The sequence below is a fragment of the Poromitra crassiceps genome (genome assembly GCF_964638095.1).
Source record: "Poromitra crassiceps genome assembly, chromosome: 3".
Classification (NCBI taxonomy): Eukaryota; Metazoa; Chordata; class Actinopteri; order Beryciformes; family Melamphaidae; genus Poromitra; species Poromitra crassiceps.
Genome location: NC_139625.1, coordinates 39,928,378 through 39,952,747, shown reverse-complemented (window position 1 = coordinate 39,952,747; position 24,370 = coordinate 39,928,378). Strand labels below are relative to the sequence as shown.

The 24,370-nt window shown below is 45.4% G+C and overlaps 1 protein-coding gene across 1 annotated transcript in view; it reads right to left on the bottom strand.

Moving 5' to 3' along the window:
* The window catches only part of LOC310773104 (ryanodine receptor 3), a gene marked incomplete at both ends in the record, with an annotated part of 192,734 nt that extends 168,364 nt beyond the window's left edge, over window positions 1-24,370 (bottom strand). Inside the window, 1 exon segment of the mRNA XM_083633021.1 lies at window positions 24,323-24,370. Within this exon segment, the coding sequence (XP_083489147.1) occupies window positions 24,323-24,370 (48 nt within the window).

Sequence of the window (24,370 nt, the reverse complement as noted above, 5' to 3'; positions counted from 1 at the left end):
TGACATTTTATCTTCCGACTGTAACTTGTGTCAATTGTGTATGAATGTGAAGCAGGGAATTGGTTGAAACGTGCATGCATTCTCCATCAACTTTCCCCGCATTAACTGTTAGAAAATAACAGTAAGGTATAAGAAGAGAGAGCGAGAGAGAGAGAGAGAGAGAGAGAGAGAGAGAGAGAGAGAGAGAGAGAGAGAGATGGTGCCAGATGACGCGCCTCAGAACCTGGGCTATCTAAAATCACTGCAGGCAATCTAATGACCTGATCACCATACACTAAACAGCTATGAGCCGGCCAAATGGGCAGAGGCAATCCATCTCAAAGATTGGACAAGAAAGGCGATCTCGGCAAACCAAACGACAAGGGAAGAACTTGCTAGACGTTAGATGAGAAAGACACGCATGTTGGCGGCTGCTATAAACATGGCAGTGTGAGAGCAGAATCCAGAACGCGAGTACGGGATGTCTGGCTCTGAACAAGTTCTGGACCAGTCCATTAAGGGTGAAGGCTGCTACGGTTCATCCGGGGAGAAGGTTTCTGTCATCAACGCTCCTGAGTGAGGCCCAGTTGCCCCGCAGGCAGATCACAATTCTGGGTATATAGCCTGGCTGCATGCTTGATAGCTGGAGGAGTGGAGGATGAGGGGTATATAGCCTGACTGCATGCTTCATTGCTGGAGGAGTGGAGGATGAGGGGTATATAGCCTGATTGCATGCTTCATTGCTGGAGGAGTGGAGGATGAGGGGTGTATAGCCTGATTGCATGCTTCATTGCTGGAGGAGTGGAGGATGAGGGGTATATAGCCTGGCTGCATGCTTGATAGCTGGAGGAGTGGAGGATGAGGGGTGTATAGCCTGACTGCATGCTTCATTGCTGGAGGAGTGGATGATGAGGGGTGTATAGCCTGACTGCATGCTTCATTGCTGGAGGAGTGGATGATGAGGGGTGTATAGCCTGACTGCATGCTTCATTGCTGGAGGAGTGGAGGATGAGGGGTATATAGCCTGACTGCATGCTTCATTGCTGGATGAGTGGATGATGAGGGGTGTATAGCCTGACTGCATGCTTCATTGCTGGAGGAGTGGAGGATGAGGGGTATATAGCCTGACTGCATGCTTGATAGCTGGAGGAGTGGAGGATGAGGGGTATATAGCCTGACTGCATGCTTCATTGCTGGAGGAGTGGATGATGAGGGGTGTATAGCCTGACTGCATGCTTCATTGCTGGAGGAGTGGAGGATGAGGGGTATATAGCCTGACTGCATGCTTGATAGCTGGAGGAGTGGAGGATGAGGGGTATATAGCCTGACTGCATGCTTCATTGCTGGAGGAGTGGATGATGAGGGGTATATAGCCTGACTGCATGCTTCATTGCTGGAGGAGTGGAGGATGAGGGGTGTATAGCCTGACTGCATGCTTCATTGCTGGAGGAGTGGATGATGAGGGGTGTATAGCCTGACTGCATGCTTCATTGCTGGAGGAGTGGATGATGAGGGGTATATAGCCTGACTGCATGCTTCATTGCTGGAGGAGTGGAGGATGAGGGGTATATAGCCTGACTGCATGCTTCATTGCTGGAGGAGTGGAGGATGAGGGGTGTATAGCCTGACTGCATGCTTCATTGCTGGAGGAGTGGAGGATGAGGGGTATATAGCCTGACTGCATGCTTGATAGCTGGAGGAGTGGAGGATGAGGGGTATATAGCCTGACTGCATGCTTGATAGCTGGAGGAGTGGATGATGAGGGGTATATAGCCTGACTGCATGCTTCATTGCTGGAGGAGTGGATGAATGCTTGATAGCTGGAGGAGTGGAGGATGAGGGGTATATAGCCTGACTGCATGCTTGATAGCTGGAGGAGTGGATGATGAGGGGTATATAGCCTGACTGCATGCTTCATTGCTGGAGGAGTGGATGATGAGGGGTGTATAGCCTGGCTGCATGCTTGATAGCTGGAGGAGTGGAGGATGAGGGGTATATAGCCTGACTGCATGCTTCATTGCTGGAGGAGTGGATGATGAGGGGTGTATAGCCTGACTGCATGCTTCATTGCTGGAGGAGTGGATGATGAGGGGTGTATAGCCTGACTGCATGCTTCATTGCTGGAGGAGTGGATGATGAGGGGTATATAGCCTGACTGCATGCTTCATTGCTGGAGGAGTGGAGGATGAGGGGTATATAGCCTGACTGCATGCTTCATTGCTGGAGGAGTGGAGGATGAGGGGTGTATAGCCTGACTGCATGCTTCATTGCTGGAGGAGTGGATGATGAGGGGTGTATAGCCTGACTGCATGCTTCATTGCTGGAGGAGTGGAGGATGAGGGGTGTATAGCCTGACTGCATGCTTCATTGCTGGACGAGTGGATGATGAGGGGTGTATAGCCTGACTGCATGCTTCATTGCTGGAGGAGTGGATGATGAGGGGTATATAGCCTGACTGCATGCTTCATTGCTGGAGGAGTGGAGGATGAGGGGTATATAGCCTGACTGCATGCTTCATTGCTGGAGGAGTGGAGGATGAGGGGTATATAGCCTGACTGCATGCTTCATTGCTGGAGGAGTGGAGGATGAGGGGTATATAGCCTGGCTGCATGCTTCATTGCTGGAGGAGGGGAGGATGAGGGGTATATAGCCTGACTGCATGCTTCATTGCTGGAGGAGGGGAGGATGAGGGGTATATAGCCTGACTGCATGCTTCATTGCTGGAGGAGTGGAGGATGAGGGTAAAATGGCCTAAATGGCCTGCATTTATATAGCGCTTTTATCCAAAGCGCTTTACAATCAGTAGATAGTCTACATTCACCCATTCATACACCGATGGCGGCAGGCTGCCACGCAGGGTGACTACACACCATCGGGAGCAAGGAGGGTTAAGTGTCTTGCCCAAGGACACAGCGACAGCAGCTGGGAGGGAGCGGGGATCGAACCGCCAACCCTTGCGTCATTGGCCGACCCGCTCTACCTCCTGAGCTAAAGCCGCCCCTTTAGCTCAGGAGGGGGAATATAGCCTGAGGGGGTATATAGCCTGACTGCATGCTTCATTGCTGGAGGAGTGGAGGATGAGGGGTATATAGCCTGACTGCATGCTTCATTGCTGGAGGAGTGAATGATGGGGATTGTAAAACGTTTTCATAGAGACAGTCTGCATGTCTGGGAATGCCCATAGAGGCTCTAGGAATGCCCACAATAGATGCTGGTTAGCTGGCTCAGCCTGGCTGGGGGCGTGGTCAGGGTGGGGTAAAAACCCCCATTCTATCCATTCAGCAAAGTTAGAATTTAGCTGATAGCCCAGCCCAGGCAGACACGATTGGGGATTCAACCACCGCAGTAAACGTACATCTGAGCAGACGTCTTGTGTTCTGCTCTAGAACCCCCAAACATGTAGTTTAGAGCCGCAGCACCGTCTTTTGGTGAGTCAGCCCATGAGATATATCGGCGGTTTTACCCAAGCCCCCAGGAATAGCGCTGGGCTGTGAAGCCATTTGAACATGGTGGCGAAGCTCTGTATTGCAAGTCACATGACGCCATGCAGCCCAGAAAGGAAAATTCCCATCCACTTGCATGGGAACCCCGGCAGCTGTTAAACCCAGGGGAATTTTTTCCGGGTGTCACTCAAAGTATAAAACGACTCTTTTAATGATCAAATAATTGTTTATGGGGCATTTTTTCTTCAGAAGCCACTAAGAGCCGTATACGGGTGTATTTTCTTCATCTACATCTACATCCATGGGTGGGAGACGTCATGGAATACGTCATGGCACACATGCGCACTTCGCCTTGGGCCGCATGGTCAGGAAGTAAAACCAGGAAGAAAAACCCCCCATGATGGCTTCATGAGCCAGTGAGCAGCCTCCGTCCGAATGCATGGGTGGGCGTGGCTTGTCCCCTATCCAGTTCTTTTAATACATCCATGGTTTTACCCCACTCGCGCGCCAGCCGTTTTGTGGGTGTTTCCAGACATGCGGACTGTCTCTATTGCACCTTGCTCTTCTCCCCTTTAATCTGAAAGGCTAAGCATTTTCATCACTTCCTTGCTTTGGGCTGCCGCTGTCCCAGCTAATGAAGAAAGTGGGGAAATTTGAGAATAAGTGAATGAATGAATGAATTTATTTCATAAATAAAAAAAATACAGTACACCACAAGCATACAGTACAAAATAATTCATCATGACACAAAAAAGTTGTCAAACTTATTTCCATTATGGTAGTGTAGTGTGCTGTGTACAGCGCCTCATGGCAAACGAGGGAGTAACTTCAGTTTCTCTTGGCTAGTTTGGTTCATCTTTGTTAGTATGTGGATTTACTTCAAAAATTACCGTTTCCATGTAACTTTGGATTATTATTTAATCGCGTGGTGAGTACACAAGTCACAACGTGTGAGTGTTTCTGGTGCTGTTGCAATGTATTTTGAGCAACTGAACGGGAGTAGGCGGCTGTACCATTCCATTGTATTACTGTACCATTGTAGTGCTAGGTAAGTAGCAGCCACCGCTGTACCGCTGTTTGTAGGGCACGCAGATTGAAATTAAAGCCATGTACGTTCTGTTTTGATATTGACAATATGACAAATGGCCCAAACTCTCAAAATGTTGGCGTATCCCTTTAAGCTGGATTGTGGTGGGGATGCCCAGCGGTGATATGGGACAGCAATATGGCTGGGGCGTACACTGGGGAACAGAGGGAAAAAACTACTCACTCCCTCTGCTTTCTCCCCACAAAGTAGCTTCATTTACCAAGGGAATGGAGATCTTTTTCCTGGCAGAACACAGAGGAGGGAAAATAGACAAGCAGGCAGTTGTATTTTTAGGGGGGAAGGCCTTGCGGAGGTCCAATGGGAGAGCAACACCAACAGGTGCATTTGTATCTGTTCTGTAGCGCCTCGGTGAAGTGAAGCTTGCAATTGAACTCAGCGCTCACCCTGTCTGATGCTAGAGAAAGACCTAAGCAGCACTGTGGGTGCGCAAATACACGCTGTTTTCACCTCTTCTGGGGAGGGGAACTGGGGGGGGGGGTTAGCGTGATCCTCCCACGGCCTACGCCCTGCCGTCAGGTGAAAAGAAGCGGCTGGCTACTGCACATGTATCAGAGGAAGCATGTGCTAGTCTACAACTCAGATCGACAGAGGGGGTGGAGCAACGACAGCAGGGGGAATAGAGAGGCAAAGTGAACGTCACTTCCTGCTTCAGCACCGTACCAGAGATTTTCAAAAAAAAATATTATTTAAACCCGAATTTCTTTACGTTTTGGTGTGAGTGAAATGTTATGTGGTCTTTCCTGTTTCTAAATATATCTGAACCGTTTGGTTTGAACAAGTAAAACTATTTTTATAAGCATTTTACAAAATGTCTATGGGAAAATAAATGGTGGATGAAAATCTCTGGTACAGTGCTGAAGCAGGAAGTGACGTTCCACTTTGGCTCCCTATTGGCCAAGTAGCCTACAATTGGGGAGAAAATGGGAGAAAAAAATACAAAAAAAAAACTTGGAGGAAAAAGAAATTACAGCGTTTTTAGGTTAAAAGCGGAATGTGACCTAGAATATCAAAAAGCAGCGGTCATAGGTGTTTCAGCAGTGATACAGGCTCTAACCCCATCTACATGGGAACGACGTCACGAGACATTGCTGTATCTAAAACTAGTTCAATGTCTATTTATATCTATCTGCCACTGGATTCAATAGAGTTGGTTTTCGGTGCTGGCATGTGACTCACATGTAGGTTACATCAGGTGATGGAGATCCGATCCGATCACCATCAAGCTCACTGGCTTCATCACATGACCAGCCTCGGGGGATATCACACAATTCCTAGGAGGAGGAACAATAGCCTTGATGCTGGGCATGTACCAAGAATGGCATGGGGTTGAATTGTAATGCGATTATCTATTCACACCTTTGGGAAATGAATGTTTAAGATAACGCTCTTCTTACCGTGTTCCACAGAGACCAGGGGAACGCACTCGCACTGCATTACACTTATTCATGTGTGTAATAACAGCGATCGCAGTGTCAGCTAGTTTAGGAAATTGAAAATATCCATTGTCCTTTAAGTCCTAACCTGACTGAAATGATTCCACTGTGAGAGTCAAGGTATATTTAGAGAGCTTATCCACATAGAGACAGTCGGCACGCCCACAAAATGTTATACGTCAAGTGAGGTAAAACCGCCCATATATGTCAAAATGGGCTGACTAACCAAAGGACGGTGCTGCGGCTCTACACTACAGGGTTGGGAATTCTAGAGCAGAACACAAGACGTCTGTTCAGATGTGCGTTTACTGCGGGGGTTAAATCCCCGATCGTGTCTGCCTGGGCTGGGCTATAGCAGCTAAATTCTAACTTTGTTGAATGGATAGAACAGGGGATTTACCCCACCCTGACCACGCCCCCAGCCAGGCTGAGCCAGCTAACCCGGCGTCTATGACGAGACATCGCCTCAACCCATGCTTGAGAGCAGAAAGAGTTGCGTAGGGCCGGCGCCAGAGAGGATAGCCTGGTGTAGACTACAGCTGAGACACCAGTGAGTCAAATGTATGTTTCACTGTATGAAAATATGAATGTAGCCACTGTGATGTCACTGTGATGTCACCGTGATGTCACCCCTGGGTTTGTGGAATCCTATTTTGAAGCTTTGAGTTTGGCATTTTGAGCATCACCATCTTGTTTTTTGTTGTTTTTGTTTTAGACAAAGCTGCAGCTCCGCCTGCTATTGGTCTGTGACAGGTGACCTGTCAATCATTCCCCAAAGCATAGTCTGCTTTATCATCTATTTTACTCTAAATGGGACCATCATTTTCAAAATGAACAGCATGCTGCTGTATTGAAGAAGACTTGAAACTAGTGATTGAGACCATAAACTCATTACGAAAGTATTTACTGAGGTAATAAGTCAAGTGAGAATTAGGGTAATTTTTCCCATTGACTTCTACACAATCCAACTTCTCTTTGCAGCCATAGTAGTTATACAAATTCACCCCCTGTACAGTTGTCATATATGGTGTTTTTTTTTAACCAGGCTGCAAAAATGTGTATTTCTGCTATAAAGTTGGCCATTTTGACATGGGGGTCTCTATATGGATTTTCTCGCTTTTGGAGCCAGCCTCAAGTGGCCATTCGAGGAACTGCAATTTTTGGCACTTCCGGGGCTGGCTTAATTTTTCATCGCCGGAGGTTGCGTTTGGTGGGGAGATAGTTTGACTCATTGACAAGTGCTAAATCTATAAGGAAATAAAATAAAATAAATTACTGCAGTAGTGCAAAAGGAAAAAGACATCAGATGACAACCTTTTGTCGAGCAATTTTTATTTGATTTGTCATTATGTCTCAGCAAGAGCCCATTAAGAGACCAGATGGGGAAGCTACTTGAGGTGTCAGCTGCTCCACTATACAGCCACAGAAGCACTTCTGCAAGCTAGGAGGAGGGAGTGTCGCCAGAGGCTGAGAAAACAGCAATACTGCAAAGAGACCCGGCCCAGTGGAGGGACGCTACACCATCCTCCACCTGCAGAGATAGGCTTAGACCTAGCAATAAAACCTGCCTCTCCCTTAAGACAGGAGATGAGTTAAGGAGCTCCTGGAAGGTGAGAGAGATGGTGTCGTAATCAAACAGCAGAAAAGTGCGAGTATGGAGGGGAGTGAGTGCGCTGAAGAGGCAATTGAACGTACTCTGGGGGGTATAGGAAGGTGTGTTAGTATGCGTGTGTGTGTGTGTGTGTGTGTGTGTGTGTTTGAAGGGGAGGTGGGGGGTGTCAAATAGGTCAATGCTTATCTCAGTCTCCTCTCTATACATCCCATACCCCAATAGTCAGCACTCCCCATCTCCCGCCCCGCTAGCTGCTTGCTGGTCAAGAAATAAATTGTTTTATTACACACATTGTTGCCTCTGCAGCAACAAGGCCCAATAAAGAGGGTGTAGAAAAGGCCCTCTCATGCCAACTGATGATGCCATACCCACACTGGCTGATGATACCATACTCATTGGTGCACCCTGATGATACCATACTCATTGGGGCACCCGCGGACCGGATTCGAACCAGCGACCTAAGCCCTCATTCACAGGATGCCGAACGAAAGCAGAACTGAAGCTTGAAGCAGGCACAAGCTGAACGTACGCCTTACTGTTCACACAAGACGCCTTCTCTTTTTCTCTCAGCTCCTCTCAGCGCCTACTCTTGCGCCTTGAACCCGCCCACAACCCCCATTGACTTCATGCCTTACGGCTTCACGGCTTCAGCGTCAAGCTTGGAAATTTGGCGTCAGGCCTGAGTGATCGCTTTGGCGTGGCGTGAGCATGGCTTCGGCATGGCATCAGCGTGGCACGTGTGCGGGTGGTGTGATGGCTCTGCCTGTTAACAAGGACTGAAATGAAACTTGTGGGTACAGCGTAGGTACAGCTACGGTTGAGCGTTGCTTCGGCGTGCTGTGTGAACGGGGGCTAAGGATCTGATGTCATGGACTGGAGCGCCGTCATTGGTGATGTCACTCAACTGTGATGTCACTCGAGTGACGGTGATGTCATAAGTGATGTCACTTGAGCAACTGTGATGTCATCGATGATGTCATAAGTGATGTCATCGATGATGTAATAAGTGATGTCACTTGAGCAGTTGTGATGTCATCAGTGATGGCATAGATACCAGGATAGACCAGCTTACGAGAGTTTTTGCATTATCAGACTGTTTTGCAGTGTGTTGTTAGGCTGTTACATACCATCGGCTACCTTACAACAACCGGATTGCCCCAATAAATCCTTAAAGACATCTCCATGGTTCTGATCAATCACCTGCAGCAGGTTCAAATTTAAATAATCCAGCACTTGGAAGCTACAACTTCCTCACAAAGGTGATATCTCCCTGTCTGCATTGGCATGGTGCAAGCCCGACGCAGAGGCTGTTAAACAGGAATGAATATTTTATGAGGTGAGAAACACCACTGTCGTAAATATCAGACAAAAAAAGGTTGCCGCACGCTGGAAGGAGGAAATCACAGGACTTTCTCAACACAGCAATTATGGCAGCGCAGGCTGAACGCATCTAGTGCTGTATCCTGCAAATTATTCAATTACGGTACACTCTCTTTTCTTTTTACAAGTATTCCTACAGAGATTCAAAAGTGAGCTTCAACCATTCAAAATGTAGCTTTATGCTCTAGAAATGTGGCTAGATTCTAATGCCATACCCCGGATTGCATTTTCAGCAAAGTCATAAACTCAGACACTGACACTAAACTATCTCCTATAAAGGAGAGTGGAGTGAAGCACGACAGCAGCAGATTGCAGTAATAAAGGCGCCTCTAAATGGCTTATTAGGGGCACAGTGGGGAGACAGAACATTGGACGTAATTATACCACATAGCAGAGTTCCTTTACAGTGTATGTAGGAGGAGAATGACTCAAAAGCACAGCCAAGCTCGTGTTTTGGTGGTTTTCTTTTACTACCATGGCAAAATGTGTTCTTGTTTCTGTGGAAACAGGACTGTCACATGAGCTTATTTGTGTCACATGAGGTTAGTTGCCCAGACAAGGAAACCCCCCCAAAAAAAGGTTGTAGCTAGCACAGCACACAGATACTTAAGAAATGCACAATATGTTCACAGGAACGAAAACTAGGATATAGTGTAAAATATGTTTTGGTCTAGTTTAAAATAGGTCACTCCACTTGTGTGGAGTCCACACAATTCTAAATATACTTTACATAACTATAAGTTGGGTTTGGACATTTCAGGCTATTCTCACTTAACATGTGAAGATGCTATAACCTAGCATGTTCACATGTTAAGTGAGAATAGCCTGAAATGATATTCAATGATCTTCACCTAGCAGCTAGGGTAAGTTCATTTTAATATCAGCCTCTGACAAACCAGCCTGGAAGGAGGATGCAATATGAACCATAGCACCATGAGTAGTATCGTTTCATATAATCCTCTGAGGCTGTCTAACCAGCCTGCAACCAGGCCAGGAAAGCAGTGAATTACATCAGCACTTCAGACATCAGGCTTCCCTTTAGAATCAGACCAGCCTCGGAGGCACTAGAGGCATTGCGGACCAGCAATGGTGGCAGGCTGCTATAATTTGACAAATATAATGCACAGATAAACAGTATAGCCTATCCTCTCTCTATAATCTGTGTGCACTGTCCAAGCTCGTTAGCTGGTTGAGCTGTAGTTTAGGCTAGCCAAGAAATAATTGATAACTAGAAGGGCACTTGGAGACCTCCGTCAAGTTACTCTTATTGCTTGTTCCTGCTATTATTACGTGAGTCTGATCCGGATCCGCTCCAAAATTGAATGGGTTCTTCCTTGGCCCATGCTACACCCTTCCATGAAGTTTCATGAAAAGCGGCCCAGTAGTTTTTCCGTAATCCTGCTGACAAACAAACAAACAAACAAACAGACAGACAAAGAAACAGCACCGAAGGCATAGCCTCCTTGGCGGAGATAACAAATTATTTAGCCATTCCCATATATGCTTAAGAATCTGTCCTGGGTTCAAAACTGGCCCAGCTAGGACAACAGCTCCTGCTAATTTGACAGAGTAGAACTGTTCCAGGCAGCCAAGAAGTAATTTATGTTGCTCCTCACAGGCAGGTGGGCAACCAGACAAGACCCTGAACCATGAAGATTCATTCATCTCAATGGGAATGTAGGTTTGCCGTGGTGAGAATGCTGCTTAAGCAGGACTGGATCTACAGATGAGCCATGCACATGAGAAACAACATGATCCTGGACTGGATCTACATAGGAGCCATGCACATGAAAAACAACATGATCCTGGACTGGATCTACAGAGGAGCCATGCACATGAAAAACAACATGATCCTGGACTGGATCTACAGAGGAGCCATGCACATGAGAAACAACATGATCCTGGACTGGATCTACAGAGGAGCCATGCACATGAGAAACAACATGATCCTGGACTGGATCTACAGAGGAGCCATGCACATGAAAAACAACATGATCCTGGACTGGATCTACAGAGGAGCCATGCACATGAGAAACAACATGATCCTGGACTGGATCTACATAGGAGCCATGCACATGAGAAACAACATGATCCTGGACTGGATCTACAGAGGAGCCATGCACATGAGAAACAACATGATCCTGGACTGGATCTACAGAGGAGCCATGCACATGAGAAACAACATGATCCTGGACTGGATCTACAGAGGAGCCATGCACATGAGAAACAACATGATCCTGGACTGGATCTACATAGGAGCCATGCACAACATGAGAAACAACATGATCCTGGACTGGATCTACATAGGAGCCATGCACAACATGAGAAACAACATGATCCTGGACTGGATCTACATAGGAGCCATGCACATGAGAAACAACATGATCCTGGAGGCACAGCGAGTGGGGCTGCACCTGATACTGCTTCAGAGCAAAATGTGTGTCAGCCAGCAGATAGTACTAGTAAGTAGTACCTAAGAACAACTTGGCTTAGGCCTTGGCCACACTGATCCGTGGTGTCTGTCCGTGTGCGTTCATTTCTCTGTTCACTTCCATTAATTTTCAATGACGACTGTCCGACTGTCCGTGGAGCACTCAGAAGCGTACGTATCCAGAAAATTTGCATACGTTTTGATGGACCGAAAGTTGAAGAGGGATGAACTTTTTCTGGATGGACATATCGGATGGTCGGATGGTCGGATAGTCACTGTCCGTTTAGCCAATCAGAGTCGAGGTCTCGAGAGGAGGCGTTCCGAGATTTGTTTCAACTTTTCAAAGAAGATGGCGGCCGAGGCGGTGAAGGAGGCTATAAGGGATTCCCCAGCAAAATGAGTAAAATTGTGTGATTTCACTAGGATTTCAGTGACTAGAAGTTAGTCCAAGGGGAGAATGTAGTGCATATACTTCTCTCCGGTTATCTGCACATGATCTACATTATATTATACTCGCGCTGTTCATGTAATTTGCATCGAGTCACATTTCCAAGGAGCTGCACGCAGGCTGCGCAGGCAGGCTCGCCGGCCGCGGAGCAGCCCCGGCGCTTTCGGCGAGGGGTTTGACATAGACTCAGTTCTCATGCATCGGACAGACATCTGTCCGTTCAATAATTCTGTCCATTTTCTGACGGATCAGTGTGGCCAAGGCCTTAGGTCAAAGAATTCTTAGTGTTCTGCAATATGATCTGATCTGTCATCAAACGCCTTGTAGTAAGTAAATGTAAGCAATAAGCATATGAGGATCACAGCAACTTATCAATAATGAACATATTATACTGTATCAGAAAACCTATGAGAAATGTCTGTTGGAGGAGAGGAGCGTTCTTAGATCAAACCAAAGGAAAGAGGATAATGCTGTCTTCTTTGGGTGGAGGCCCTTCCTACATTACCTTATTAAATATTCATGCTCTGAAACAGCAGATCAAGTGTACCGCTTACTGCATGCCACTGACATTACTGCATGCCACTGACATGACTGCATGCCACTGACATTACTGCATGCCACTGACATTACTGCAGTGCATGCCACTGACATTACTGCATTACTGCATGCCACTGACATTACTGCATGCCACTGACATTACTGCATGCCACTGACATTACTGCATGCCACTGACATTACTGCAGTGCATGCCACTGACATTACTGCATTACTGCATGCCACTGACATTACTGCATGCCACTGACATTACTGCATGCCACTGACATTACTGCATGCCACTGACATTACTGCATGCCACTGACATTACTGCATGCAACTGACATTACTGCATGCCACTGACATTACTGCATGCCACTGACATTACTGCATGCCACTGACATTACTGCATGCCACTGACATTACTGACATTACTGCATGCCACTGACATTACTGCATGCCACTGACATTACTGACTTACTGCATGCCACTGACATTACTGGGGAAATGTCTTCATTTGCTGGCACGATCGATAGCTCATTACAGCACCCTTACACTGGCTTGTCTCTGGGCAGGCCTGCTAGATACATCCCGGCCCTACAGTATCTTATCTGTCGGTCTCCATCACACAACAGAGGAACACAACATTCTGCTGAACAACACTTCCACCCTAAACCTTACGCTAACTTACTTTTCTGCAAGTTGGGTTCAACAGAACTCTTGAAAGTGCAATATTGACAATTGTAAATGACTCTAAGGTGATGCTAATGGAGATATGGGGGAAATCAATACTGCAGTAGGGATATGGGCTGGAAATATATGCTCACACACAGTACAGATAGAGGGAGCATGTATCTGATCAATACCGTGCCTTTTGCATGACATAACTTAGCATTTTGAGTAGCTCAAATGCAACTTGTATAGGGAAAGAAGAGCAAGAAATCTATTCGATTTCACACTTGGTAAATGACCAAGAAATTGTGTTAAGAGATTACATCAAATATAGAGATATGGAAACGCAAGCATTCACACAAAGCATACATTTTCTGCATCTCAATTGAGATGCACATGCGAGCATGAATGTTGGAAAAATTATATGGTGCAGAGCTGGAAAAAATATATAAGGCGAAATCTCCGGTGACAGGTTGCTTCAAAGGAAGAAAATGTGTTGGGTTCATAAAATTATTTTACTTTACAAAGCGATGACTGTATTCCAATATGAATCTGCGGGCTCAAATCTGCACCATTATTATCCTCAAAATGCCTGTTGGTTCCTAATGAAACTGAGCTATTACTTTTTAATTCAACCGTGAAATGACAGTAGACCTCATCATAATTGCATTAGAGACAACCCTCCTTAGTGTCAAGTAGATTGGGATGATGTGCTGAACTCAATTCCCATCACCGGTAATAATTTCATGGTAATCTCTAATAATTATACACAGGGCAACTGACAGTAACAGGAAGAGACAAATATGAAGCAAGCCAGACGACCTTCTAGGGCTAAAATCCTGGTTTCGACTCCCATGTTTTGACTCTCATATTTCATATCTATTATATATCAACTCCCATATCAACATGGATATCGGATTCACTCAGAAGAGTTAGTGAAAATTGTCTTAATCGCGTCAACTTTAGAGACGTTGAAAATTTGACAATGACCTGGCAGCGTTGGGCTTTACGCTCTCTGCTAACGAGGATAACGAGGGATGCTTCCAGACAGTTTTCTAGTAAGCAGAATACCTGCTGCTGCACTCTCTGCAGAGCAAGGGCACCTTTTGGTTGCCTCTGGCCCAATGTGGAGCCGTTAGATACGGCCTCTACCCACACAGGATCTCTCACATCACAAAACCATCTCACGCCTCCAAAAGACCTACAGTATACAATTACACATGATACTAGCACACATTACATCAGGGGAATTCAAGTGGATGGGGCATGTCAAAAAGACTCAAAAGTCAACAGTCTCTTGACACAGGGGACAACTGTTGCCAAGAAACTAATCCTGAAGTAATGGAAGTCCCCCTCTTCACCCTCTTTTCAATTGTGGCTGGCGGATATGACCTCTGTTATACGGATGGAGAGATTAGGTTCCTGAGGACTGACTCACTTAAGAAATTCTCTGCCATTTGGGACCCGTTTCTAGCCTACCTCATTGAGGTTGGGGGCGACGGGTGATTCGCCAGACTGGTTCCTCATGGACCCCCTGTGTGGGATCCCAGGCACAATACCTCTTACAAGCATATAAGCACCTTATGCGACTGGTAGCACGATTTAATACTGAATGTTGATCATATGTTTTTTGTTTTTATTTTTATTTTATTTTGTTTTCCTGTGTCTGCCTCTTTGTCTTGTTCGTATGTTGTTCAAAAATTTTGAAAAAAAAATATTGAAAAAGAAAAAAAAAAGACTCAAAAGCACAATAGATCACAGAGGCGACATCTCTGGCATTGATGTCACTCTCTGGCATTGATGTCAGGGACACACAGCACACCCTAGATCAGGGGTCCCCAATTACTTTTCACCAATGGCCACATTTTGCTGAGGACTGAGGGCTGGGGGCCGAACGGTGCCGGCACAAAGAATTTGGGGCATTTGAAGCCAGATTTAGAAGAATAACTCATTTTAAATCAACAGTTGATGTCATTATTCGGAATTAACCACCAATATTCAATCCTTTTCTCATTAACTCCTATGTCACCACCTGCTCTCCCTGCAGGGCTTGAAATTAACTTTTTTGACCACCTGCCAATATGGCTGCTAGATTTCAAAGTTACCAGCCAATTAGAATTTCCATTAGCCAAAATGTTTTTCTTGAAATAAACGAGAATATGAGTGGGTTAATTTAAGCATAAGTATCAGTAAGTGGCCCGGGATTCTCAAAGCCTGTGTTGAGGGTCACACAAGAACAAAAATGCACTCTTGAAGCTAAATAAATCCAAAACCAACGATTTATTATTTAAATTTTTACTTCCTCAATGTAGAACAGTCATTTTACATGAGATTACTTTTAGCCTTTTAATCATAAGGCTTATTTAAAGATATTCCATATTCCAGACTGAAATGTTATAACAGAAGTGGAGTATTGGCCAGAATGACATGAACATTTGGACACTTATTCAGCACGTATCTTATGTTGCGTTCAGGTGCACTATTTATTTAATTTTTCAATTCCAGCACAGGCCGCACAGGGGGCGCTTGCGGGCCGCTATTTGGGGAACCCTGCCCTACATTAAGACATTTGACTGTTTTAAGATATTATAGTGCAAAGCTGTTGTGACGAGGCAAAGCTTTTGTCTGGCTCGTTACAATGTGAGCACATTGAGGGTTATTGCCTGGATGCCAGCTGAGAACAGCACCGCCTTCACATAAACAAGCCAAGCCACCACAGTGCATTAGTCACACGCCCAGTCTGGCCTTTTCAAAGTCCAGACTCTGCTAATAGATCACCACACTTCAATATTCGCTCAGCGGGAGTCCTCACAGTTGAGGGTTTTGTGTGTGTGTGTGCGCGCACGCACCCACACGCACGTACGCACGCACGCACACACACACACACACACACACACACACACACACACACACACAGACAGACACACACACAGACACGCGCATGCGCACGCGCGTGTCTCTGTGTGTGTCTCTGTGTGTGTGTGTGTGTGTGTGTGTGTGCCTTCTTTAGTGTTCAAATCATGTTAGGAACTGTGGATCGTCCCAAAGCAAGCGGTGTCATGTGCTAATCCGTGGCCTCTTGGCAGAATGATTGTATGATCAAAGAAGCGAGAGGAGCGAGACAACAGCAGCTAGGTGATATGTTTCTCTCTCTCTCTCTCCCACCACTCTCCCTCATCTCTGACACAACAACACAGTAGGCTAGCAATTACATAATGAACAGCCGGATCCATGTGACCATGAGCTGATATTTGATTCATATTCACACTGCTGCTGTCAGAGCTGGTGCATCTAAGGACATTTCCAATTTTCCAGTAGGACATGCAGGACGTATTCTCCTCTCCTCACAGCCTCTTGCCCCCGCTAACGTTAACCAGCAGTTTGAAGAAAGCTTCACTCTGCGACCGGCAGGGGTCATTTCTGCTACCACTCCAGGGAAATTACTTTGTGTTGTTGTTAGAGAAAAGGCAGTTTGTGGACTTCTTTATCAAGCTGCTTGGCTCCAATAACAGGCAACATTTGGATGCCAGCAATAAACATAGCCTCTACATATCCTCACAGAGTGCTTGCCACTAAGTGGTACCAATGTAAAGAAAGGCAAGATTGGTTAGGGACAGAGTGTGTGTGTGTGTGTGTGTGTGTGTGTGTATGTGTGTGTGTGTGTGTGTGTGTGTGTGTGTGTGTGTGTGTGTGTGTGTGTGTGTATGCTTGCGTGCGTGCGTGCACGTGTGTGTGTGTGTGTGTGTGTTCTTGTACAGCTCTCTTAGTGAGAACCAATTTGAGTATTATACCTGGGAAGTGAGGACATTTGGGAAAGTGAGGACGTTTTGGCCGGTCCTCACTTTCTCACACACCTTCAAAGTTCTGTTTGAAGGTTAAGACTTGGTTTTAAGGGGTAGGTTAGAAATGGTTTTAAGTTAAGGTTAGGGTCAGGGTCAGGGTTAGGCATTTATGGCCCATTTCCACCGCTGGTATCAGCGCGGCTCCGCCCAGCTCGTCTCGCTTTTTTGCCTCATTCCACCGATCAAAAACGTGGACAGCCCGGGTTGAGTCGGCGTTGAGTTGTGCTAGTTTTGGTCCCTGCTTTGTTGAGGTTCAAGCACTGTGAACCCGGTACCATACCGTGACGTGAAAACACTGCAGACGACTGATTGGTCAGGCAGAATCGTGTTTACTAGTGTCTACTGTCAATGCTGGATACCAGTTTAGTGGGACTTACCTTCTCTTTTGTTATTTCCATCAGTCTTTTGTGTTGCTGCCTTCGGCTCTGGTGAAATAAAATCGATCTCCTTGCTCAGCTTTAACATGGCGGTGGTTTTCAATTGTTTTGAGAGAGAAAAAGTCCGCTCCTCGGGAAGCCCTTTGTAGTTGCGTGTAACGTCGGGTCCGCTAGGCCGGAGGCGGAGGTTTAGCGAAGCCGCGGTCTTGCCTGGTGAGTTGCCGCCGGGGTAGAGGCTTCCCTTCTGCCCGTAGCGCAACTCCCGTCCCCCGCGCAGTACATGCATGTGAGTTTGAGTAACAACAAAGTGATATCCATTCTCCTGGCCGATTCTCACATTTCCCCATGTACACTGTAGGTTATTTAGAGGCACCAGTATTTCATAACCAGTTTAAAAGTTCCATGTATGGATTTAATTTTAACGTTATACGTTATAGCCTACTTCGGCTATGGGCGGAGGACAGATATGCGGTCGCTATGACGACCAGGTGTGGGCGGAGGTGAGTAAACTTGCTATGGAAACAGAGTCTATATCAAGTAGAGACAAGTAAGACCAGGTTGAGTAGAGCTGTACTGAGCTGTTATATGTGGTGGAAATGAGCCATTAGTTGTGATGGTTAAGGTTAGGGGCTAGGGAATGCATTATGTCAATGAATGTCCTCACTAAGATAGCTGTACAAACGTGTGTGCGTGCGGTTAACGTGTGCGGTTAACCGCCGATAACGACTCTGATCGGTTAAGCATGTCGGTTAAACAGTTAATTTGCATATTAATTTGCATACAACTATTGCCAATCTGTAGATTTTTTCCCTCCTTTGTGGGAAGCAATGTTAACCTAAGTATATTAAAACATGGCACAAGAGTTAAACTAGCATTATATAGGAATTAAAAGCTCCTGCCACTGCCAATAACATTTATTTAGAGAAAGGCTGAAAATGCCTTGTCTTTTTCTCAAGCATTTGAGAGCAACGCTTCCTGGAAGCTGTCTCTCACTCACTCACTAGCCGCCCCACCCCCTGCTCTGAATTTATGACCGACAACTCAGATGTGCTCTCATGCCTTGGACAGACTGCAGCGACTTTTGTCGCATGTAGACGCCGGCTGGTCACTTGGTGCTGCAGCTTGATTGGCTGCCTTGCTGTATTTCCATCTTCAATTGGTCGATTTCAAAATGGCCCCTCCTCTCATCGCTGCTGTCCACCGCTCATCGCCTTGGAATGCATGCTGGGATACCTGGCGACGTATCCAATACAAAATTAATGGGGAACAGCGACAGCAGGCGTCTACACATGACAAATGTCGCTGCAGTCTGCACGTAGCATCATTTCAGAATTAATTTATGAACACACACCCATAGCGAAACAATCAGCTCATTAAACCAATGTTCTATAGTTTCCTTAACTCCATGTGTGCTGTGTGGGACTGTGGGCTGAATATTACGTTAATGTTACGAGCTGCCAGGCAGTGGAAAACTCCATTGCATTTCTCCGCCTGACGCCCCGTGCAGACTACAGCGATGTTTAGGCATGCTGGGATACCTGGCGACGTATCCAATACGTAATGAATGGGCAGCAGCGACAGCCGGCGACAAACATCGCTCTAGTCTGCACGGGGCGTGAGGTTCGTACTTTCACTCATGTGTTTCAGTGTTTAGACAGATCGCTCCTCATATTTCAAGCAACAAGCTGCGTCTTCCACATCGATTCTACTGAAGAATATCCACACTTTAAAATGTGTAACGTAATTCAAGCGGATTTGGTAGTGTGGGAAGCAGTGCAGTACCGGACTCGCAACACACTCACTTTTAATATCACTTTTAATATCTAAAATAAATATGCAGTCTGAAACCCTGAAGGGAGCACTGCAGTGGGTTGCACCAGCTGTGCGTAAGTTGAAACGTAAGCTAGTTTGAACGTAAAGTCTCACTAAGTCCGAGTTTACGCACTACTAAAAATATTTGGGTTGCACCAAGTGAAATAGTTACAACGTAGGCATAAGTTAGAACTTAAAATTTACACCTACGTCTTACTAGGTGTAAAGTCCTCCGTAAAATAGCAGTTGGCACGAATTGCAACTTGGCACCGTGGCGCATCGTTGTTTTGCGTCCGCAACGCGCTCTCCGTGATAAATTATTACACCCTTTGATATTTATGACTCACGCTTTTGTTTCCCACAAGCTGCAGCACTGCATACAAATTAAAATAACCGCAACAATTTAGCGAGGCAGGATGGTGGTATAGCCTACAATACTGATGAAGAGCTCACAGATAAACGTTAACAGTAATATGAACCTAAACGAACGTTACTCAATAACGTTCTCATTTGGTTAGTGTTGATGAAGCACTAATTTGCCGGGGGAAACATGTCCTGTTTTCACTCCACTTACTTAAACAACTGTAAATAAACACCGTTTCCACCGTGCTTTTCACTGATTGGTCACAGATACTGTACACGTCATTTTCTGCGACACTATTTTGGCTAGTGTGAGGTTTAAGGACTACTAGTTAAGATGTATCTTATGTCTCCGTGGTGCAACTCAACAAAGACACAACTTTAGTGTCAAACTAACTAGTTTGAACGTAGCAGTTAGTGTGGACTTTACACCCTAACTTAAGACAGAACTTACGTTCAGCTGGTGCAAAAGGCAATGTCTTATTTCACGTCTTTAAAAAAACAGTTATTAAACGGTTAAGGGTGTCGGTTAATCAAAAGTAAAATTAACCGAAAACTGACATCCCTACCTATGACAAAAGACAAAAAACATATAACAACAGTAGGCTCTGACAGCTTTTTTAGGCCCTGGGCAGATCAGGAGAGGGTCAGCAACTGTTTCTATATCATTTTGATCTGTTTCTTTAGTTGTGATTCAGCGGGTGGTTTGCGTATTAAATTTTTTTCCATGTTATGTTATGTTATGTTAGCTAGTGAGGTAGCTGGCCAGCTTGTGGAGGTACGGATGCTTATCTGTCCATTTTTGAGTCGTGCTTTGCAAATACAGAATAACGTTAAAATACATAAAGTATTACACTTTTTACATTTCAATCATGAGAGACTCTTAATATAATTTTAACAAACTTTATTGAATCAGAATAGACGGTTTGAGTATGGCGTATGACTCCATGATGTGACGCTCCTCTTGCTTATGAGAGAGGGCGTCGGTGCTGTATGAGATAGGACATCCCCCCTAAGGGGATTTGTTTCCAACAGGAGTCATGACATTGGTGGTGATCTGGGGAGGTGGTGGGATGAAGCTTTTTGCTCTGGAGATGCTGGATGAATGCGTGATGCTGACACAAGGTGAGTGATGACTGCACAAGTGTGATTTAAGCTGTGGTGATGGGGGCTTTATATAGTACCAGGAGAAGGGCATTTATGATGTCATAACTGATGTCATTTATGATGTCATAACTGATGTCATTTGGGAGAAGGGCATTTATGATGTCATAACTGATGTCATTTATGATGTCATTTATGATGTCATAACTGATGTCATTTGGGACGTCATGGAGAAGGTGACGTCGGAGATGGTGACGTCATTTAGTGACGTCATTTGGGCTGAGGGGTATGACAGCATGGGGTGCTCTATTAATGCCTTATTTGGTCTTCCATGATTGAAATTCAGTCTACGACTACACTTTCAGAAAAATGTAGGGCCATTTTGCCCCGAGACCCCGCTAAGTTCCTGCCCTGGTGTAAGTGCGTCGTGCACGCAAATGATTAGTTCTGCAGGAATGGCTGTAGTGTATTGCCTATGTGAAAATGTTTCTGTGTGCACGTGCGTATGTGTGTGCACACAGTGTGTGTGTGTGTGTGTGTGTGTGTGTGTGTGTGTGTGTGTGTGTGCGTGCGCGCGTGTACACAATGTGCGTGTGTGTGTGTATGTGTGTGTGCGCACAGTATATGTGCAGCTCCTCTACACTGATCAAGTAGTACAGCTGTGCCTTGCTTGGCCTGATGAATAATTTCTGCTCTGCACTGTGCTCTGCTGTGGCATGTCTGGTGCAGCCTGACTGCACCACACAGCTACTGCTCTGCATTTGCATTCAACACATACACTCACACACACACACACACACACACACACATGCACACACACGCACACACACACACACACACACACACACACACACGTGCACACGCACACGCTTTTACACTCATGAACAAACACCAAGCTTGCTCACTGCATCCCCATCACAACAACATCAGCTGCTTCCCTGTGTGGAGGGATGCAACAAGCTGCTAAGGTCTCTTTAAAGGTATATACTATGCAGAGTTTCCCTTAATTTTCAAAAAATTATAAATAAATATAAATATATAAACACACACACACACACACAAAAGTAATCCCTCTGAATTATCACTTATGACCCACTTTGTGTGGCGATGTTTTTATCAGCAGAGACACTGTCCTCTGCCTGTATATTCTCATTGTTTTGCTGTGGTCGGGACGTTTGTGAGCTGCAACATTTTAGCAGTCCCACGTGGGGGTGTTTATAGCACCTAGCCAATAACATTGCGCAGAGCAGACTCCAGCAGACTGCATTATTCAAACAAAACCTGAACAAAACCCAGAAAACCGGCATCCAAGAAGGTTGCGTGGTGGTGGTGTGGGTGTGTTTATTTGTGCTTTTAGAACATGACCACTGTCAGAAAATACATTTTAATGTGTTTCACCCGCTTTTGCATTTTGCACAGCTCACTCTCTCCATTCACTGTCAACCTCGCTCGACTACCGAACCATGCTCTCTCTCTCCCTCTCTCTCTCTCTCTTGCTCGCTTGTGGAGCTGGGGGGAGGGGTCATGTGCAGTATTGCTTACAAATGGCAAGCTAGAGAAAGTTGCATAGTATACCTTTAAGAAACAGCAATTTCCTATTACTCAGTGGCATCTTATTTAATCTCACTGAACTTTTGGGGGGGACTTTCACAGTGAATCCAACAAACCAGCCAAAACAACCAAAACGTTAATTGTGATTCTAAAATGCTGATTATAAAGCGGATAATTCCGGTCCTTGATCATGATTGGCTGAACCGCGTTTGAAGCTGTTGTAAAATAATACTCTATAAACACACAGCTGTGACCACATCACAGTATTACTGCGCCAAACAGCATCTCTGTGTTGCTTATCACTAAGTTCCAAGTTGTTCTAAGGCACGCCGTCACTGCTGCCTTAGAACAGCCCTTATGCCTAGTTTACACTACAAGACTAGTTTACACTTTCCCTCGATTTTACACAGGATTTCCAGTTGGGCTCAGTCTGTCTTTGTTGACTCTAGTCTGCAGTTGTTGTCTGCAGATGTTGTGCCAGTCGGCAGCAAAATCTGTTAGTTTATACTGGGTACAGATTTCTAATCTGTTAGTATAAACTGCCTCCAGATTTCTAGTCTTCAAGTGTAAACCACACAAAGCCACAAAGATTAAATCAAACGTGTTTGAATTTCAAAGTGAAAAGTCTTGTAGTGTATACTGCCTCGTCTGAGTCAGTTGTGTAGTGTATTTCAGTCGTGATACAAAATCTTAATGAACCAGTCTTGTAGTGTAACTCCCCAGTCTTTTCATAATCTGTTAAGATTTTCAAAGTCTTCTAGTGTATCACAGGCATTAGCTGTTGTAAAGTCACTGTAAACCACGGCCTCTTGGGGCTTATTGCTTCATTGTGGATTGATGGCATTTAGGGTTTCAGCCCATAAAACATGCTGAGATGTCAGCTCTCTGTGGGTGGTGGGTGCTCATGCTGATGTGGTGACCTATGTGTTGGCAACAAGGGATCTGGTGAGAGGGGGCTGTTGGGGCAGGGAAGCTGAGGAGGAGGCATCAGCCTTTTCTGGGTAAGATGGGTGGAAGGCCATTTTAAACACTACTGGCATACTAGAGAGGCTCTCATTAGTGAGACATTTCAACACAACGATTTGGTGTGTGTGTGTGGGTTGCTATCACTGTGTATATATGAAAAAGAAACCCTCTACTTTCATGCCTGAAGTGAGTTGTGAATCTGTGAGTAGCTTATAAAGGAAAACCACAAGCAGCACTGGCAGCTAGTGATATGTGAAACCGACCACCAAACACCTCCCACTGTCTTGGGGTCTATCTGGAACACCTCCAGCTTCCTGCTCCTTCATCTACCCAGACAGAAGGGTATTTTCAGACATGATCCAATGCATTTTCCCACAGATGCAGAACAGATAAAGTCATCATGTCTATCTTTGCCAACAGCGAAAGGGGAAAGGCATTTTCAAGCTCAAAGCTTCTACTTCAACTGAATAAGTGTCACAATGGCACACACTTTCAACACATAGAGTAGCAAGATAACAGTCTTAACCTCATGTTCCAGCCTTTTTTCATCAATATTTGTTGACATTATCTTGTCTAGTTTTATGTTATGTGAGACAGCAAAATGCAAAAACATGCATAAACATGAACAATGATATTTATCACAAATAATTTTTGCCATCAGTTAATTTGCATAGACCGTTGCTGCTGCTGCATGGGAACCCTGGGGCTATTGTCTGGCCTGACAGCACACACTGCCAAGCTGCCACTAACCACTGAGCTACAATGTACTGAACACATATTGGTCAACACTCAAACCGCATGAATAACTCATTTTTCCCCTAGTATGCTACTGTATAGCCTACATGCCTTAATTTGGTAGGTCTTTGAGTTGTTAAATTATTAAATTATATTTCATAATAGCCAACCTTTATCAAATTGTAGACAATTTAAGAGTATAACGGTCCAGCAAGACACAACAGAAGTTTTACATACTGGGAAACTGCTTGTTTTGTCAAACTTCTTGAGAAAGAGACTGCAGAAAAGACAATAGCTAGCAGTGAGCGATGCGCAAAATAGGGCACTATCAGCGCCTCTAAAGGTCTGCAAGAAGGGACAGGAGTCAGTGAGTTATCAAAGGCTACAGAGTAGAATTAAAAGCTGCCAAGCACGCCAATTGATAGGCAATCGACAGCATTCATCACAGACACCAAGTACCATGCCTCATGATGAAACCCGGGGCTACAGATATTTCCAATGCTAGTGCACCGCGTCAGCAAATGTAGCTACTTACAGTCCTGAGGAACTGAATTTCATCCTCTCCTTCTCCACCTTCAGCCAT